Source organism: Talpa occidentalis, unplaced genomic scaffold, assembly GCF_014898055.3.
Source record: "Talpa occidentalis isolate TD23 unplaced genomic scaffold, MPIMG_talOcc4v2.1 talOcc4.8, whole genome shotgun sequence".
NCBI classification, from domain to species: domain Eukaryota; kingdom Metazoa; phylum Chordata; class Mammalia; order Eulipotyphla; family Talpidae; genus Talpa; species Talpa occidentalis.
In genome coordinates this window covers 94,713,539-94,732,246 of record NW_023605194.1, presented here as the reverse complement: position 1 = coordinate 94,732,246, position 18,708 = coordinate 94,713,539, and the positions used below count along the sequence as shown (strand labels likewise).

The window sequence follows — 18,708 nt, the reverse complement described above, 5'->3', positions numbered from 1 at the left end:
CTGGAGGGCGGGGCCAGCTCAGGGGGGTGGTCCCGAGCTGGGGGAGTGCATCCACTCAGGGGCCGGGCGAGGCTGCCAGGGGGCAGGGGAGCAGAAGGGTAGGAAAGGACTTGAGTGTGGGATGCTCAGGCTAGGTCCTGGGGAGATGCGCCATGGTAGTAGGGGACGGATGATGCAGGGCTGTGCCCCAATGGGCAGCTCCATCAGCCAGGTCAGAACATGGGTAGGGCGATGGGGCGGGGGTATGCAGAGCCCAGGAGTCCCTGCTCACCCGCAGGGCCGGTAGGTGAATACAATATAGCTGTCCTCATCAGTGCGCTCCAGGAAGGTCACACAGGTATGCTTCTCCCAGTGCCTCATGGCCTGCCGGAAGACTGCCCTCTGGCTGCCTGCCAGGACCAAGAAGGCCAGGCTGTCACTGTATCCAGGCTGGCCCACCTCTACCCACCAGCTTAAGAGTCTGTAGCAGTTTGTTGGTCAGATAAACAGAAGGTACCATGCATGCCAGGGAGCACAGCAGGGTGACCCAAGCCCAGGCCTGCATGTAGGCTGCTGCCTGACATCATGCTCACCAGTGAAGTTCCCCCCAATGACAAAGGGGATGACCCCGTCGGGCCACACACGCTCTGGTCGGGAAGTGGCTGCCCGCCGGCTGCGGGACCTGCTTCTCCGTCTCCCTCGGCTTCTCCTTTGAGGCTGTGCACTAGCACTCTGACAGCTGGGGGTAGAAGAGTTTCCTGGGAATTGAAAGAGGAAGATATTGGTAGAAGATGAATGAAGGGAGGAGGGAGGGAATGATAACTGATTCTCATTAGCTGGGGATTCTGTGTTTGCCCACTCATGAAATTTATTCACCACCCCAACTCAATAGCTTTAGCACTTTCACGGTCACTCGCTGACATGTGCAGAGCAGTGAAAAATCAGTCGCACAAAGAGCCTGTTGCCGGCTGAGGTCAAACAAAATCGTGCTCAATCTCTGCTTAGCTCTCCGACTGGAAATGAGCATCCTTGTCACCGGCTATTTAGGGCCTGGGTTTTGCATTTTTGTGTTTTTGTTGGGTGATTTCCCTGTTTAAAATGCTCACCTTCCCAGAGCTGACATACTGTTCCTAAGGTGAGAAGCTGAGATGTGCCTCAGAAAGTACGAGTCAGATAAGTTAGACAGCTGAAAGGCATGCATTACAGAGCTGTTAGCCAGCTGTTGGTTCAGTGTTAATGAATCAACTGTAAATCAAACAAGGTGTCTTTAAACAGAAACATACATAAGATAGGGTGACCTGGTGGCACAAGGGGTTAAGCTCAGCACTGTGAAGCTGTCCATAGCCTCTGCAGCATGAGTTCAATCCCCAGCTGGCCAGGGAGCTGCCCACATGGCGTGGCAGACATCTCCTGACTCACCCGCTGCTCCCTTCAGCAGTGTATTCAGTCCATCCGCCTGTTCTGTTCCCCACTCTGTCTCTGGTGAATCCTCTCACCCCCCACACCTCTGGTCTATATCCCAAGTCTTGTATGCATAAATAAAAAAATCTTTTTTAAAAAAAAGATGGGGTGACCAAGGCTGGCAGGAACTGAACCCTGTGTCTCTCTAAAGGTTCAGTGTTTGTTAATTCAGTGTTCTCAGTGAGCTTGTAGTATAACTGCAGGTTATTCTGTCATAATCATAACTAATCCTAACTATCATGAATATTGAAAATTGGCTGCACTGAAAAAAGAGGACAATGGTGTACAGTGAGTCTCCATTTAACACCTTTGATAGGTTCTTGGAAACAGTGACTTGAAAGAAATGACATAAAATGAAACTAATTTTACCACAGGTCAATTAATATGAACAAGAGAAAGTTTCTATGGCATATTTCTGGTTACCAGAACTCACCAAACTTCTAAATAAAGACCCAAAACACTTCTAATATTAAAAAATAATTTGGATTCATGCATTTGTTTTCCAGACGCTTATTCTAAGGGTTGTGGGTGACCAGCGCCCACCTTGCAGCTCAGGGCACAAGGCAGAGACCACCCTGGGCAGGACACCCTCCCACTACAAGGTTCTCACATATAACCACGATTTATTTATTTATTTTTTAAAGATTTATTTATGCATACAAGAACTGGGGTACAGGCCAGAGGTACGGGGGGCAGGGGGGTTGTGAGGATTCACCAGAGACAGAGTGGGGAACAGAACAGGCAAACTGACTGAAACACACTGCTGAGGGGAGCAGCGGGCACAACAGGAGAGGTCTGCTGCACCATGTGGGTCACCTCCCTGGCCGGGGATCAAACTTGTGCTGCAGTGGCTGCAGGTAGCTTCATAGTGCTGTCTTAACCCCTTGCGCCACCAGGGAGGCCCCACAACCACGATTTAGATAGAGCAAGGAACCTAACTTGCACACTTCGGGGTGTGGGAGGAAATTGGAGTGTCTGCGGAAAACCCATGCAGACCTGGGGAGAATTCTACACAGACAGTGCAGTGCACTGACCAGGAATCGCGGTTTTTTCACTCATCAGTGTTGTAATTAAATGATGTTGAATGAAATAATGTTATTCAAGGACCTACTGTACTTATTTTCTAGGAACTTGGGGATCTGAAACTAGATCTTATCTAATACACCTTCATATTTGTGCAACAGGCAAAACTTGATGTTTTCTTTAAGCATTCCCAAACTCTTATAATCATTTCACGTAGTAGCTCTCTGATGGTTCCAGCTCTTGTCACATCCACATCTGTAGTGAGGAAGCATGGTGGGCTAGTGGCAGACCAGGTGATGCAACTCCCCCTTTTACTTTCCCTGGTGCCATGTCTACTGGTCCCCACTAAAGGCAAGGCAGCCTTGCTAGTTACCTGGCCACCAGGTTATTCCCTCCAGTGTTTGCTGCTCCCTGGAATAGTTTGTTCTTTATTCTGTGGGCTGCCCATGCCAGGATCCTCCCTCAAGCTGTATGGGACAACTGCCTAGCACCATCAATGTAAGCCCAGAGCACGTCCCAGGTGAGAATCCCACTCTTTGGCAATGGGAGAGCTAACTAAATGTTGGCAGGCCCATGTCCCAGAGTGCTGAGAAACCTGGACAGAACTGAGCCAGCTGGGCCCTCAATTGTCCCCTCTCTCACCCATTCACAAGTGCCAGGGTTGGGAGGTCCATGAGCCATAGCCAAGATAAGAAGGAACCATCCCTAACTGTGCAGAACTTTGAGTCCAGCTGGGGAGACAGACATAAACAAATCAATGCAATAAGGTGTGATGAGTGTGATACAAACAGGGTAAGAGCAGAGCAGAGAGAGAATAGAAAACAAAGATAAAGACTGTGATCATCAGGCCAGATCTCACAGGAGAAGCTCTTGAGATGGGCTCTCCAGGATGCATAGAAGCTTGCAAAGCAGGAGCAGGAGAAGGGAGAGGGGATTGTGGTATTGAATGAAGAGACTTGGCTTTCTTGTCCCAGCTCCACCACTGACAAGCTATGTGGTCTTGAGCAAGTCCTATTACCCACTTAGTGCCTGTATCCAAAATGAAAGTCATCTGACACCTACCTTTGAAGGAGGTTGGGAACAGTCAAGTTAGATAAAGCTTTTGAAAGTCCTTTTTGTAAACTGTAAGCAAAAAGAAAGTTGCTTCTTCGGGTCATGCTATGTCTATACTTGCTCCTGCTCTGGGGGTGTGATAAAGATACCCCAAGGGGAGATAAGTCCTTACACTGGCTTCTTCTGACCTGGGAGGCCCTGGCTGGATACAGGGAGATTCCTTGTCGCTCCAATTCTAGAGCACTTCTGGGACACAGGAGGGTCAGCCCACACTCAGATTACCTGCAGCCTTGACGGGAGACCTGCGGGTTGCACGCTGTCTGAGGTCTGCAGCTTGCTGAGCCTGGAAGGCCCTCAAATCCTCCTCATCCAGGGCAATGTCCCCAAGGAAGGCAGCTAGGGAGAAGAAAAGAGGTCAGGGGCTGTTAGTCCTCCTAGCAGTCCTCCTAGACCCCATAGGCAACACACCCCCTCCAACTCCCAACCTCACTGCAACTCTAATTCTCAATTGTCCTTTAGAAAAAATCCTCAACTGCCTTGTGAGGAAGGAGAAGGGACTCTTGGGAGACTCATGCTCACTTTTTAGCTGGGATTCCAGGAAAGCTGAAGCCCAGCCCCTACCAGACATGTCACTTATTCCATTCTTCTGGTACTTAGAAAGCACCTGCATGCCAGGTACTGCTCCAGTGATTAGCAAGACAGAAGAGCGCTCTGCTCATGTAGCACCAAACCTCAACAAACCACATGTTTACAAAACCCCAGCAGTTAGAGGCTACAAAGAAAATAAAATGGGTTCTACATTGTGGACCCATAAACTTGACAATGTTGGGTGTGTGGTGTTCACTCAAATAATGCTGTTTCAGTTAGTTTGAGGGGAGGGGATGCGTAAAAGTTGAGGCAGATAAGCATGCTAGGAAAACCAGGACCCATAATAGAAGCTTCCCATTAAGGAAAAAGTTGATCGGTTCCCAAGTGATTCCGTCTCTGAGTCTCAAGGTCCGCTTCCTGGAGGAAAAAAGGCAGGGGAGGGAATGCCCTTAACAGGCCATTTTGACTTCTGGAGCTGGGGAGAAATGTTTTCGGGAACCAGGCTCTGAGGGGTTGTGTGTGTGTGTGTGTGTGTGTGCATTTAGTAAATCTGGAAGCTAGAGGGAGCAGACCCTAGTGCTGAGTGCTTTTGGAAGGCACTCTGATGAGGTCTTCACGCTGAGCTGGGGGAGGAGGGAGGCTGATCTGGAGGGGGAGCAGAGGGCAGCTTCCCTGCAGCTCCTCCCACAGCGACATCTGCTTCTCATCCTGAGGGCTACATAGGCCTGGCGGGCAGCATTACACAAATTGTTTTAACCTTGAGGCCTTGCATACAGGTTTCTCCTCCCCAGATGGCCCACTGGATGGATGGACACACACACACACACACACACACACACACACACACAAATGGTCACTCACTTATTCATCACACAGAGAATCAGGCACATGGGGTTAAGAGTTCCCATAGACAAGTAGTGCCATCCACACCCACGCTCTCAAACACAGAGCTCTGGGAAGTCAGACATCCCCCACACGGGCAGCACCCAGGCTGCGCTCATGTGGAAAGCACTCAACAAAGCTTGCTCCAATGAAGTGTCACGCTGATATTCTTCAGGCCTGCAAACACACATCCATCGCCACACACTGCGTAAGTGTGATCTAAACCTGACCAGCAGAATGTGGGCGTGCCTTCAGCACTTATCCAGGCCACACTTCCATTTTCCAGATGAAGAAACTGAGGCCCAAATTATGCTCAGTGAAATAAGTCAGAAAGAAAAAGAAAAATATCGGATGGTTTTGCTTATAGGAGGAATGTAGGGAAACCAAATAAGGGATGAGGAATAAAAATTATCATAAATTAAAAAACAAATTAATAGGTAACTATTAATCAAAGACACTTTGCAGGGGAGGAGGAAGGAAGAAGAATCAAAACAGGGGAGGAAAGAACACAAGGGACTAGGGTGACAGTGCACGGGTGAGTTGGTGGTGGGAATTTACAGGACTACACCTGAGAGGAGAAAGTATGCATTGCATAAAAAGGAAGAATGCTGTAAAATAGATATTAAACATAATAATAATAATAATAAAAACAAACTGAAGCCCAAAAGGGAAATGATTTAACCAAGACCACATTATACAGTCACTGGAAACGCTGCACTTGTAGACCCCTGATCCCAATCCAGCGCTCCCTGCACTGAAGTTCATTACTTCTGTAGAATCCATTTTGTAAATACACATACACAAAAATAGACACCCAAACACCCAACTGACCAAAAAATACACACACAGTCACAGACGGTCCTACAAAATATACACCCACAAGTTCCAACACCTGCAAAACAACTGCAAGCTCTGGACCCATTAAACCAGTAACAGTAGCAATAAGCACACATGTAAATGTCTGCTGAAATTAATGTGGTGCTTTTCAGTTGACAAAATGCTTTCAGATGAATGCATTCATTTCATCCCAGCCCACCCAGGACCTGCCTTTAAGGCATGCCCCATCCATGCATTGGCCTAACAGTGCCCCATTACAAACATTTGCAGAGGTAACTTGTGTCTAGATTCCAGACTCTCTCCCCAACTTTCCAGATCAGAACGCTTGAATCTAAGAGGAGAAATGACTTGCCCATAGTGGTGAGCTGGTAAGTGGCCCAGAATCTTCTATCACCCAAGAAAGATTCTTTTACTCAAATGTCACCCTTGATGGCCTTGGCTCAGTCATTAGTGGGGTAGCAACAGAAGTTGCTTTTCAGTTAACATGGGTGGTCTTAACAAAGACTGGGATGGTGTCTTGGTGGTACACACCAAGGGAGTGGTAGGGGTTCCCACAAGGATGCCACATGAACACTCCCTCCCTTTTGCACACTTTGCACCTCTGCACAGACACTGCACCTCCAGCCTCATGCACCCATACCAACAGGCACCACCATATACACATGTGATCGGACAGTAAGACTCACCTTTGGACAAAGCAGCAAAGAGTGAGATCTTTGGAGTCACACAGACCTATCTTTGAATCCCAACCTGGCTACCACTAGCTGACAGGTCATATAAACTCTTCTAAACCTCAATTTTTCTCTTAAACAGAAATCTAATCATAGAATTGGTTTCATAGGGTTACTGTGTAAAATAAGCATGTAAACAAGACACCTGAACAGAGCCTGGAGCATAGTAAGTGGCCACTGTTAATAGCAACTAACAGCTAACAACGAACAGCTAACAAAACTACAAGATCGAATCCAGCTCTCTATTGCCCAAGGGCCGCTCAGGCCTCCCAGCTCAGTGAGACCCCAGAGTGCTCCACAGCAGAACCTCAAATTCAAGAACAGAGGTCACAAGACTATGCTGGCCTGTAGGATCAGGGCTGCGTAGGGGGCAAAGCAAGGGGAAGGGGGCCTGGCCCCAGGCTGGCTGCAGGTAAGTGGGTGCCCCGTGGTGGGGATGTCATGGCTGAAGAATGCGTGGGAAAAGTTGGGGTGAGGAAAGATGTGCTGAGAGGGAGAAGGTGGTGGCCAGGAGCTGTGCCTCCCTCTGGAGAAGCCATGGAATCTGGGTGATGAAGAGTCCAGGATGTCCCTCCTTATAGGGAAGGAAGTCCCCGGGTCAGGGCCAGGGTAGTAGTTGTTTTGTTTTCTGGCTGTAAACCTGCCAGGAGCACTCATGGCTGCTCCACATGGCCAGGCCAGAGGAGAAGAGGAAAGAAGAGAGAGAGCCAATCCCATGGGCGTCCTCCAGGCTGGCCTCAGGACTCCAGAGTCTCCTCCCCATGGGCATGGCAATGCATCTCTTTCTAGGGGGAGGAGAGGAGCCAGGCTGTTGGGATGGATCTCCAAAGCTATGCTTGCCAAGCAGACATGTCATGGCACTCAAATGCAAGCTCCCAGCTGGGGGAAGACACACTCAGCTCCTACAACCTGTGCATGCACTGAATCACAGGTATACACTATAGCACAGCTGCATATTTGCACACGCACTTATAGGTACTGAGGAGCACATTCATGCACAATTGAACAGACTTGCCCACGAAGCAGGGGCACATTACAAATGTGCAAAAACACACCCCTGACTACTTCCCTGTGCCAGCCCTAGTGTTTTCAACCACACAAATAAGTGCATATTCAAACCCTATTTCACAGCCACACCCCCCAGAAAGGGAAGGGCACCTATAGAAATGGAGAGGAGAAAGTGAAATATTAGCTGAATCCCCTGGATTAGGGGGTCCTTGGTGGCCTGAGGAATTTTACTCCCTCCCCCCAATATCTTCTTTGGAGAAACTAGAATTCGTGAGTGTGCCTTGGTCCTAGGGGATTCCTTGGTTCCCCTCCATCTGGAGTCCCAGGAGATTATGATTTTCCTCTTCCCTTGGGGCACAGAAAAGAGAAGGTGACTCAAGGAGCAGGGGCATAGGTGGGTGGGTGACTCACTGAGTGTCTGGGGAGGGGGAAGTGGTTTGATGAGAGAAGAGACTGCTTCTCCACCTCCACAGCTGTACCGCCTCCCCTGAGGTTTCCTGAAGTCCAAAGCCAGGCCCCCGGGGTATGGACAGTGATGGGACTGGTGAGCTACTGCCCCACCAAGTGAGGAAGAGATGGTAGTAAGGTCCTTACTAGCTCAGCAGCATTACCCATGGGCTTCTGTAATGGAGCAAGTGTATCCAATTCTTGCCTCCAGGGTCTCTCCCACACCCTGAGGGTCAATGCCAAGTTGCCTGGGGCAGCCAGTAAGAGCAGGGAATCTTGAGGGTAGGACCCTCTTGATAGTTTGGCCTCCCAACACACAAGAAGTCAGGGCTGGATTGCAATCTCCTTGCTGAAGGTGGGAGAGGAAGGCTTGGTGGAGCCAGCTCTCAGCTTGCAAAGACCAGTGTGGCTTCCAGCCCATTGTTCTGGTGTTACCAGAAGATCTAGGAACCTCTCCAGGGCATCAAGGATCCTAACTTTGCCCTTACCACCACCGTAGCCACAATACTGACAGTAATAGCAAGAGGTGACCTCCAAAGAAGGGGCCTGGCTATCCAGAGTTTGAAGTCTGCCACAGAGAGCAGAAGGTGGAAGAGGAGGGAGCTGGACAGGCAAGTGAGGAGAGGTAAGCGGGCACACCTGAGGAAGTGGAGCTAGGTAGGCCTGCCACCACCATCCCCTCCAGCACCAGGAGGTCAGGGCTCAGAGGCGACAAGAGGAAATCAGGCTGGAGATGGCAACACAAGCAGAAAAAGCCTGGGGGCCAGCGCAGGAGGGTGGTGGTGTGGGTCTTAGGGAGCAGGGTGGAGGGAGGCCAGGCTGTCCAAGGCACACACAGGCAGAAGGCCTGATGGAACCTTGAAGCTTGGCCTAATCAGGTTTTCAAGCTCACTCAGCCACCCCAGCTCTGGCCCAGCTCCTCACCAGCCTCACTTCACCCTGGTGGAAAGCTTTCTCCAAAGCCCTTGTTTGAAGTTCCAAGTCAGTCAGCCCCACCCCAGCACGAAATTTGAGACTGGGGACAAAGCCCTCAGTCTCTCGTTGCTCAGAACACCACCCCAATTCCACTAGGAGTGAGATCCATCAGATTGGCTTTCCTACCCATTCTGTGAGGCTTTGCCCCAGTCTGCCTCCTCCATGAAATGTCCCCCAAAACCATCCCAATCTGCTATGATCAGTTTCTTTGCCACCACTCCTACCAGCACTACAGGAGGCCAGAGGATCTTTGAACCCTGAGGGCCTTCCCTCAAGGTGGCACTTGGCACATCTAAGTTTGTGCTAGTGGTTATGTGAGCATACGTCTTGTGCCCTACTAGACTATAAGCTCCTGGCGGGCATGAGCCACGTCTGACATGTTTTGCTATTTCCCACAACATTAAGACCGGCTGGCACATGTTAGGCTCTCAGTAAGTGAAGATCAGTTGAATGAATAAGTGACTCAGGGACGAAGTCAGGGAGACACTCCCTTTTCCTGAAAAATCAAACCCTCAGAAAAAAAAATGAAGTAAGACTCTGAAGCACAGAAACCAACAGCCAACATTTATTTAGTGCTTACTGTGTGCTAAGCTCGATGAAGTATTTTATATATGTTCTTGTATTACTCCTTACCCAGCTCTACAGACTGACATTATCAGTTCAATTGCTCAGGTGAGAAAATGAAGGTCAGAGATGAGACCAGAGCTAATAAATTGTGGGTACAGGATTGACAGCTAGGTCCGCACGCCTCCCAAGTCCACATGCTCTGTCCACCCAGCCTCATGCCCATCCCGGCCCAGAGAGAGAAGATGACCAAAGGCCACTGCTGGGTTTATTCAGCCCGGCAGGGACAAAGGGGGAAGAGCCAGGGGGGTTGGGTTCCCCTCCTCCCAATGGATGGGTCCCCTACTCCTGCAGTGTGCTGTGACTCCATCCACCTGAAGAGGGGCTCTGCCGGCCAGGACAAGAGCAATCTGCCCCTTCCATCTAGGAAGGGTGCACTGGTCCCGCCTCTGGCTACTAGGAGGCAGGCTGAGGTTAGCGGCAGGAAGTCGAGGAAAGGTTCTGATATCTCACTCCCTGTGTGTTCTCAGGCTCATCCCATCAAGCAAGCAGCTGGAGAACAGAGTTCCTGGCCATCTGGTCATCCCAGGGCAGGACCCCTCTGGGCTCAGCAGGAGTGAAGGGGTTACATGGGGTATTCATGCACAAAGAATGCACAAACACACACACACACACACATACACACACGCACACTCCCGCACCCTGACCTTGGCTAATTAGTGTCCAGTGTCTGTGGAGTGAAGCGCTGATAGACACACGCTATTTGAGCAGTCTGTGTTTTCTCCCTTACACACTGAGTTGGCCTTGGTCAGGGCCTCTAGCAATAGAGACAGAGGGGTAAGTGCCCCTCCTGGGCTGGCTTCTCTGACTTTGACAGCTGTCTCCTTCATCCCCGAAAGCTGCTGCTGCTGCTGGGGACCCAGGGCGTGCAACCTCACAGGATCCCTTGAAAATTTTTCTTCTGCTGCTTAGACTGGGTGGAGGCCTCCGGAGACCTGCTCCTGAGAGATGCAGGCCTGCGGGACCCAGCTGGACAGAGGTACCGTCCTGGGGTAGCCCAGACAGGCTGGAAAGCAGCAGTGTCCTGGAGCGGGAGCCACACTCACACACACACACTCACACACACACTCACTCACTCACACAGGAGTTTGGCCAGAAAAGTTTCCTGCAGGAGGAAGAGCCTCCCTGCCCGCAGGTTCGTCTCCGCACCCAGGGACGTCTCCCTGGAGCCCTCCGGGAAGCCCAGCGGCAGCCGCAGCCGCTTCCACCAACGGCAGCATAACTTCAGTCCTAAAAGTCCCCCAAACTTCCCCTCCCTCTCTCCCTTTCTTTTGTTCCCCACTGCCTTGCCAACCAGGCAGCTCCCGGCTTCCCACACTGGACCGTCCTCCCCACCCCAAAGCCCGGGCAGCCCGCGCCTCCCGCCGGGCCCGCCCGCGCCGGCCCCCCGCGCCCCGGCCGGCCGCGGGGGTGGGGGGCGCCTACCCGCCTTGCAGGGGTCTTTGTAGTTGAGGGGCTCCGGGTCGTCCTCCTCGCCCAGGTCATAGGTGTAGTCGGCCAAGTCCAGCGGCCGGCCCGGGCGCGCGAGCAGCAGCAGCCAGAGCAGCAGCGGCAGCGCCGGGCGGGCCGCGCCGGGCATGCTGGCGGCCGGGGCGCGGGCGGCGGCGGTGGCAGCGGGTCCCGGGCGCGGGCGCGGGCGCGAGGGGCAGCCGAGGACTGGAGGCGAGGGGGAGGCGCTCCCCTCGGCCGGCCCGCTCGCTCCCGCCCCCCGCTCCCCCCGCGCGCCTACCTCTTCCCCTTCCCTCTCCTCGCCTCTCTCCTTCCTGTCCCCCGCCCCCTCTCCGGCCGGCCCCGCGGCAGCTCCCGGCGCCCGGCTCTCTCTCCGCGCGCCCTTCCCCGCGGCGTCTCCCTTTCCCTCGCGCCCTCCCTCTCGCCCCCCCTTTTCAGGGAAATGAGCTCTGGAGGGCGGGTTTTCGCCCGGAGCTCAGCCCCCCCAGGGCCGGGGCCGCGCGCGGCCGGGCCGGGCGGCGCGCCAGCCGGGGGCGGGGATGGGCGCGCAGCCGGCCGGCCCCGGGCGGGGGTCCGGGCCGGGCCCGGGCGGGGGCGCCGGACCCCGGGGTGTCGGGCCGGCGGCCGCGCCCGCGAGGTGCCCTCTAGCGGCGGCTGCTCCCGGGCCGCGGGGCCCGCCCGCGGGGCGCTGGCGGGGCCGCCCCTCGCCCGCTGCCCCCGGCGCCGGCCCGCGGCGCGTCCCAGCCGCGCCCCGGGCTCCCCGGCGCCCGGACCCCGCTCGCGCCCATCTCCGCGGCGGCGGGTCCTGGTCGGTCCCGCAGTCCTCGCGGTCTCCGTCCGCGCCTTCCCGGGAGGCGCCGCTGGGGGGCGCCAGAAGCCCGCAGATTGCGCCCCACGTCCCTCCTGCTGCCCCCTGTCCCGCGCCGCCCCGGCACGGAGGGGGAGCTCCCGGGGCCCCCGCGAGGCCCCTGCGTGAGCGGGACCGACGGGCGAGAGAGGAGGAGGCACACCCATTGTTTCTCAGTCAGGCTGCTTTATTCTTTGTGGCCCTGGCCCAGGGCACCCACCTCTCCTGACCCCTCCATTCCCCCCACGGCTCCCATTTCTCCGGGATCAGTCCCTGTGGCTTGGGCAGGAGCAACTTCCTGCCTGTCTGCAAAGACCCTTTACCTCCGGGTCTTTCCTTCCTTCCCGGGGTTTCCACGGGCCCTGCGAAGCCAAGGAGCACTATTACTGATGTGTGCGGGAGAAGAACCTTCCCTCGGGCGCGTGCTCCCTGCTGTCCACTCAGCTGAGGTGGTGTTTGGCCACGCAGCCCAAACCCTCTGGAGTTGCTGCTCACCTGATGAATCCTAGATGTAGCGGACGGGCACCTCTCCACACAGGGTGTTCATGGTGATGCCCAGGAGGGCCAGTTCCCTGGAGGATGCTGAGCCTGGGTCACTGCCCTCCTCCTGGCCTAGCTTAGAGGTAGGCCCTTCAGGCTTGAACTGAAAAGAACACCCGATTTGGAGCCTGGGAACTGTAATTCCTCTGCCCTCATTGTGAGGCCTTAGGGGTCAGGCAGTCTCTCTGAGCCTCAGTCTCCTCACCAGTAAAGAGGGTCCTGTGCTGGACTCAGAAGCCACCAGGTGGTGTTGAGGCCCAACAGCCTGGGCAGTGGGTGGGCTGGGGCATGCATAGGGAAGGTGAGGTGCAGGTGAGTCTAGACAGGGGCTGTCACCTAGTGACCCACATCATTCAAATGCTCCTCCCAGCAGCCCTGGGAGAGAGACAGCCCTCTGCTCACCCATACACACACCTGGAAGTTTTGGAATTTTCTAGTGAGAGCCTCAAGACTGGGGATACTCTCCGGAGCCATCTTCATGATGTAGCAACAGGTTCCCGGGGCTGCTTTGTAGGCAATCAGGAGCTGGGCATAGGGGTGCCAGAGTTTATTCAGAAAGGCCCTGCCTTGCTCACTTCTTAGCCCTCGTCTGAGCCCCCTCCCTCTTGGTTGGGCACAAGAAGGAATCATTGGGATCTGGGGCTCAGGCAGACCCCAGGGAGGCAAAGGGCTGGGGGTGGGGGTGGGGAGATGGCTGGCATGAAGTGGCACAGCTGGGTGGGTCTAACAAGGTCTTGCCATTGACCTCCGGGCCCTAGGGTGGAGAGGTCCAGGCATACCCACCCGTTGGTAGTCGTAGACAGCAATGCCAGTGGAGCCGATGGAGAATGTGGCCGTGGCACCCAGGCGCTCGCTCAGGGCCAGGCGTTGCTGGGCTTCCGGCCCACCAATGCTCATCTCGAGGACCTGAGGGTGAAGGAGCTGAGGAGGGGGATGCTCCCTGCATCCCCCTTCCCCAGTCACTCCTTCAGTGCATGTCCACCCCCATCCTCTTTACTGAAGTTCTGAGAGGCTGAGCAAAACTGGTGGAAAAGCCCAGGCTGAGTTTGCCACCTGTTCCTTCCTACCTCTGCCCTTCCACGAGGTGCCCCAGGCTCCTCTCCTCCATTCCCCTTGGGCAGTGTGCTATCTGCCCAGCCTGCCTAACTTCTCTGCCTGGCATGCCCTGTACCCACTGCCCATCATTCCAGGTCTGCTCACCATCTCAGTGTGCTTCTGGCTCATGTGAAGACCCATGAGCAGGGCCCCTACAATCACTACAACGACCAGAACGACCACCACAACCACGATGAGAAGGCTTTTCAGTTTCGGGGGGCAGCAGGGGATCTTAAGCCGGCTCTGGGGTGCTGCTGAGTAGTCCTGATGTGGTGGGGAGGAAAGGAAACAGGTGTGAGGTCATAGGCATGCCCCCTCTTCTCCGTGCATGAGCTGGACACCCTCCCAAACTCTCCTAGAGCTGGACAACCAATGCTCTGAATTGGAGGAGAGCAGAGGTTATCAGAGTAGGCTTCCTGGAGGAATAGGCCTAGATTCCAACCAACCCACAAATCTTAGAATTAAGGTCTAGCTTAGAGAGTCCCAAGAGAGCCTATTTCACCAGTCTCTTCTGTTGTTTCCTCCAGCCTCTAGCACCACCTAATTCCTCTCTGTTCCCCCAGAATCCATGCTGTCTCATACCTCCACCCCTTTACACAGACTATCCCCTATTTCTGCAATGCCTTTCTCCTCCTCCACCTGATGCGCTCCTACTTACTCTTCTAGAACCAGCTCAAATATCATTTTCTCTGCGAATCTCCCTGTGACCACCTACGGGTTTAACAGCCCCTCACTCAGTGATCTCTACAGTCCTTTCCACTGGCCTCTGCCACCTCTGCTCCCCGAGAGACTCCGTCTTGTGGTGGTATCCCTCTCCTAACTTAGCACAGTCCTAGGGTAGTTGAGTACATGAATTTAGATGGGGAAACAGGCCTAGAGAGATTGGAGGAGGCAGGGTCCAACACACAACACGTGCATTCCCGCACACACACATATGCACATGCACCCACTCACACTCACCGGTGGGCTCTCCATCAAGACCTCTTTGCTGCTCACATCCATCTTGCAGCAAATGCTTTCTCCTCCTCGACTCCCCAGTGACACTGGGGTCTTTTATGCACCAGCAGGGAGAGGAGACAGAGGTGAAGGACTGAGTCCCTATGGGCCAGCCAAGCTCTTGGCTTTGAAGTCTGTTTGTTCCTGGCTCTCCAGAACTGAGGTCCTGATAAGCCAACTGCAAGAGCACCTAAGGGCCCTTGGCCCTGGCACATGAGTCCTCTTGGCCCCCAAGAGAGCTAAGCCGGGTGAGCTGAGCAAACTTGCCCTTGGGCAATCTATACCTCTCACCCGTAGGTGTCTTCTTGGCATGCCTGAATTTCTTGCTGGCACCTGCCCCTACAGTCCCATGGCCTTTCCCTACATTTCTGCCAGGTTCTATCTCCCAGGCAGCCAAGGGTCTGACCCAACGGGGCAACCACATCTCCCAACGGAATTTCCCCCCAATCGTTGGGATGATCCCCAGGAAAGGTTGTGAGAGCAGAGCCTGTAGACCCTAGCGGGTGCTTTGGCCTCAGCATGAGGGTCTGAGAATGGTCACCTCTCTGGGACCTGGTGCTTTTTCCTCTAAGTACTCTTCCCACCTCGCCTCCTCCCACACATCTGAAACCTAACCTCAGACTTGCCCCCAGTCATTTTTTCCTAATTCTAAAAACTGTCTCCTCTGGTTACAAATTCTTAATTAGTAACCTGTAGTGTTTAGTTCTTTGCTATGGGCTTGTTTGCAAGCTGGAGGCTCCCCGCCTCCACCTCATTATTTTTATTTGCATTTGTTTTGTGATGAATTTCTTCCTTCCGGTCGTATGTTTTGTTGCTTCCATTTCTTCTCAAGTATTTTTTTTCCTTCTGTGCAACCTTCTCTTCTGCTTTAAGAGCAGTGTTCTTTTTCAGGAGGGGACATCCCAACCATTGCTCGTGTAGGGTCAATGTGGCCGTGAGCTTTATAAATTCAGCGGTGTCTCTTGGGGACTCTGTTCACCCAGACATACTCAGTGACCAGAGGGTTACATTGAAACCCTAAATGCAGCTTTATTCTCTACATTTTTAAGCCTGTGCAGCAAACATTCAGCATTTTGGGGGCCGTGATCCCGTGTCCAGTCTCTTTGTTTGGCTGAGCACACCCACCGACTCCACCTTCATGACCATTATGGCCAGAGCTGAGAGATGAAGGCTCTTGGTGGAATATTCCCCACTTTGCCCACTGGGTGGGCAAAAGGGGATCCCAAACTCTTTGCCTATGACATAGCCCACTTGCAAGGGCCCTGCCCTCTGCCCTCCTCTTTTTACATCCTCTGATCCTAAGTGTGCCCTGGGAGTGCTATTTGCGAGGCCTCCTCTCTGTTTCCTACTTCTTTCCCCAGAGCCACCTCTGTTGCTTGTTTGCTAAACCCATTCTACTGTTGGCCTCATCCTTCCTCTCAGGCTCCCCTCCACTGGCTGGGCCAGGTGTCTCTGCACGCCTTCCCCTCAACTTTCCTGAGCATGTAAATCATAGCCTTGCACCCACTTCTCTCTTAGGCTGAGTCTCTTACTGTCCTTTATGGTTCAACACTTCATCCCATTTCCTGTCCCATGGTGGGGGGGGGGCCCTCACGCACACCTTGACCTCATGCCTTCAACAATGAGCTGGCCCTTAACTCTCCGGCCCTGGTAGCCTCCCCTGAGGACCTCTTACCCAGCTGGAGGGCCCTCGCCTTCAGCTTGCATAACAGCCTCACATCTGAGTTGAGTGCCCCTGAGAAGCTCAGGGAAGCAGAGAGGGAAGGAAGTGTTTGCTCCCACCACCCGCTCACTCCCCAACTGCCTCTTTAAATATTTACCTAAGTCCCGCAGCAAGTGCCCTGGGAGGCACCAAAGAGGGGGGAAGGGCTTCTTGGGGGGTGGGCTCCTCTTCTCAACTGTGAGCAGCCTCAGCCCAGTGCAGGTGCCAGATGTAGGAGACAACCCCCCTGCAGTGCTCCCCTCCCCCCTGCCCCCACAGACACCCCCAGTTGTCCTGGCAACGCTGGGATTGATTGGCTGACTGGTGAGTACTGGGCCTGAGCCAGGTGGGCTGCAGGCCAATGGGAGAACCAAGGAGAATTTTAGAGTATCTCGGGGTCTCTGTGGGCATCTGAGGGGCACAGCGTCCAGCTGTGGGGCTTGTTCTGAGCAGACACTGTGAGCAGGGCTTGCCATCAACACCAGTGTTGGAAAAGGGGTCTCTTTCTTGGAGAGAAGCCTCTGTGTTTGCAGGATATCAGTCTTCTGTGCAGAGGTTATAGTTCTCACAAACTGTACGCCTTTTTCTTTCATTTTTAAATTTATATTTTTAGCTATTTGAAGGTTGGGGAAGGAAGGGGTGGCCTCAAGTTTCACTTGGCACCAGCCTGGCCAGGATCTTGGGAACCTTGGAGAAAGAGGGAGGGAGGGAAGGACCGGACTGTTAGTTAGGCCCAGAGTTGTCACCTTGCCCCCAACCCAAGCCTCCGCACAGCCATCTCACTCTTGGCCTTTACTTAGGCCATTTCCCTCCCCTGGAAAGCCCACCCTCTGTGCCCTTCCATGTCCCCACCTAACTCCCACCCTAAAATGCCAGGCAAGAACCAGTGGCACCTGCTCGGTAAACTTACCACCCCAGCCCATGCTGCCCCCTTCTCTGAAATCTCCCAGTCACAGAGCACCACTTTCTCACTACCTACACAGGTGCTTTATGCTGCCATCTCTTCCCTACCCAGCTGCCCACTCTGGGACTGGCCCTGGGACCATGCTTTCCCAAGGCTTCATTATACCAGAACATGGAGCATGCAGGCAGCCAACATGCAATTATAGTTAATCATAAGACTGTCACCAAACCACCTTTCTAGGCCTTTGTGTTCATCTGTGAAATGGGACTAGCTCTGCCTGTCCTGTGCCCTCTCCAAGCTGTTGTGAGGATCCAGTGACACAGTGGTGTGAATGGTGATGACCGTCATCTTCTGCTTCATCCTCCAGGGCACCTCTTTTCACCTGTTAAGAATAGGACCCAGACTCACCCTTTTTGCCTGTTTCTGACTTAAGCCCTTCTGAGAATGCTGAGTGATGGAGCACCCCAGGGTAGCCACCCCTTCCATGTGTGCTTCCCCCATTCCTCCTTCTAGTCCCTCAGCTGCAGGGGATGGGACAAGAGTCACTCTGCCCTTTGTGTGCTGAGCAGAACCGTGCCAGGGACGGGTGGGAACGGTTGCCCAGCTGCCCCGATCACCCTCCCACCCCTGTTGCTTTTCTTCCCACAAACTAGCATGGGGAGGGCAGCACCGGCAGCTGGATGGGTGGAGTGACAAGTGGGTATCAAAGGGGCATCCCTGGCTGGGGAACACAGACTTAAGCTCTGACCAGAGAATCCCTTGCTGGCAGAGGCTGGGAACAGCTGGGGTGGCATCTTAAACCCAGTGATCTCAGTTCTGGACTGTTGTGGTAAGAGCACTGGACTGGGAGCCTAGTCCCCAGATTTAGGCTCCCCTTGTCCTGTACCTATGAACTCTTGTGACAGTCACACACTGAACCCAGGGAGGCAACATAGAATGGAGTTCTCGAACTTTTTGACTTCAGGACTCTTTAATATTCTTTAAAGTATTGAGGACCCTAAAGAATTATTAATGTGGGGGCCTCCCTGGTGGCGCAAGGGGTTAAGTATCATCATTATGAAGCTATCCACAACCACTGCAGCACAAGTTCAGTCCCCAGCCAGGTGACCCACATGGTGCAGCAGACCTCTCCTGTCTCACCCGCTGCTCCCCTCAGCAGTGTATTTCAGTTAGTCTGCCTGTTCTGCTCCCCACTCTGTCTCTGGTGAATCCTCTCACCCCCTGCACCTCTGGTCTGTACCCAGTTCTTGGACGCACAAATAAATCTTTTTTTAAAAAGAATTATTAATGTGGTTCATATCTATTGCTATTTACCTATTGCTATTTCCCGGGAAATTTAAAATATTAATTTATTTAAAATAGCAATAATTAACCTATTATAACATTAACAGCACACTGTTTAAATGAAAATAACTTTTACAAAGCAAAAAAAAATATTAGAAGACCGTTGTTATTTTACATTTTTGCAAATCTCTACTCTAGCTTGCTAGATGATACATCATGTAGTTTCTGGAAAATTTCAGGTATTTTGTGTGAGCATGGAAGTGAAACGGGAAAATAATGTCCT

General features: G+C 53.3%; 2 protein-coding genes across 3 annotated transcripts in view; both read right to left on the bottom strand.

The window, feature by feature from the left end:
* BMP1 (bone morphogenetic protein 1) overlaps window positions 1-11,187 on the bottom strand; it is a 39,750-nt gene extending 28,563 nt beyond the window's left edge. For both annotated transcript variants that reach the window (XM_037497887.2, XM_037497888.2), the window contains exons 1-4: window positions 11,034-11,187; window positions 3,799-3,912; window positions 573-737; window positions 272-389 (exon numbers count right to left, since the gene is read on the bottom strand). In XM_037497887.2, the coding sequence (XP_037353784.1) occupies window positions 272-389; window positions 573-737; window positions 3,799-3,912; window positions 11,034-11,187 (551 nt within the window). The remainder of the gene's footprint in view (window positions 1-271; window positions 390-572; window positions 738-3,798; window positions 3,913-11,033) is intronic.
* Window positions 11,188-12,230: 1,043 nt separating this feature from the next.
* Window positions 12,231-14,562, bottom strand: SFTPC (surfactant protein C). Its single transcript, XM_037496859.1, has 6 exons — window positions 14,500-14,562; window positions 13,645-13,803; window positions 13,228-13,350; window positions 12,859-12,969; window positions 12,400-12,547; window positions 12,231-12,266 (listed from the first exon to the last, which is right to left on the bottom strand). Exons 1-5 carry the CDS (start codon window positions 14,539-14,541, stop codon window positions 12,410-12,412), a joined length of 573 nt encoding a protein of 190 aa, XP_037352756.1. The 5' UTR covers window positions 14,542-14,562; the 3' UTR covers window positions 12,231-12,266; window positions 12,400-12,409.
* Window positions 14,563-18,708: the final 4,146 nt, after the last annotated feature.

Bases quoted from the DNA above. Each gene is read 5' to 3' on its own strand.
- SFTPC (XM_037496859.1), bottom strand. From the start codon at position 14,541: ATGGATGTGAGCAGCAAAGAGGTCTTGATGGAGAGCCCACCG. The intron at 12,970-13,227 runs GTGGGTATGCCT...CCCTATGCCCAG, and splicing joins CTGTCTACGACTACCAACGG to CTCCTGATTGCCTACAAAGC. The intron at 12,548-12,858 runs GTGTGTGTATGG...TGTTCTTTTCAG, and splicing joins GAAAATTCCAAAACTTCCAG to TTCAAGCCTGAAGGGCCTAC.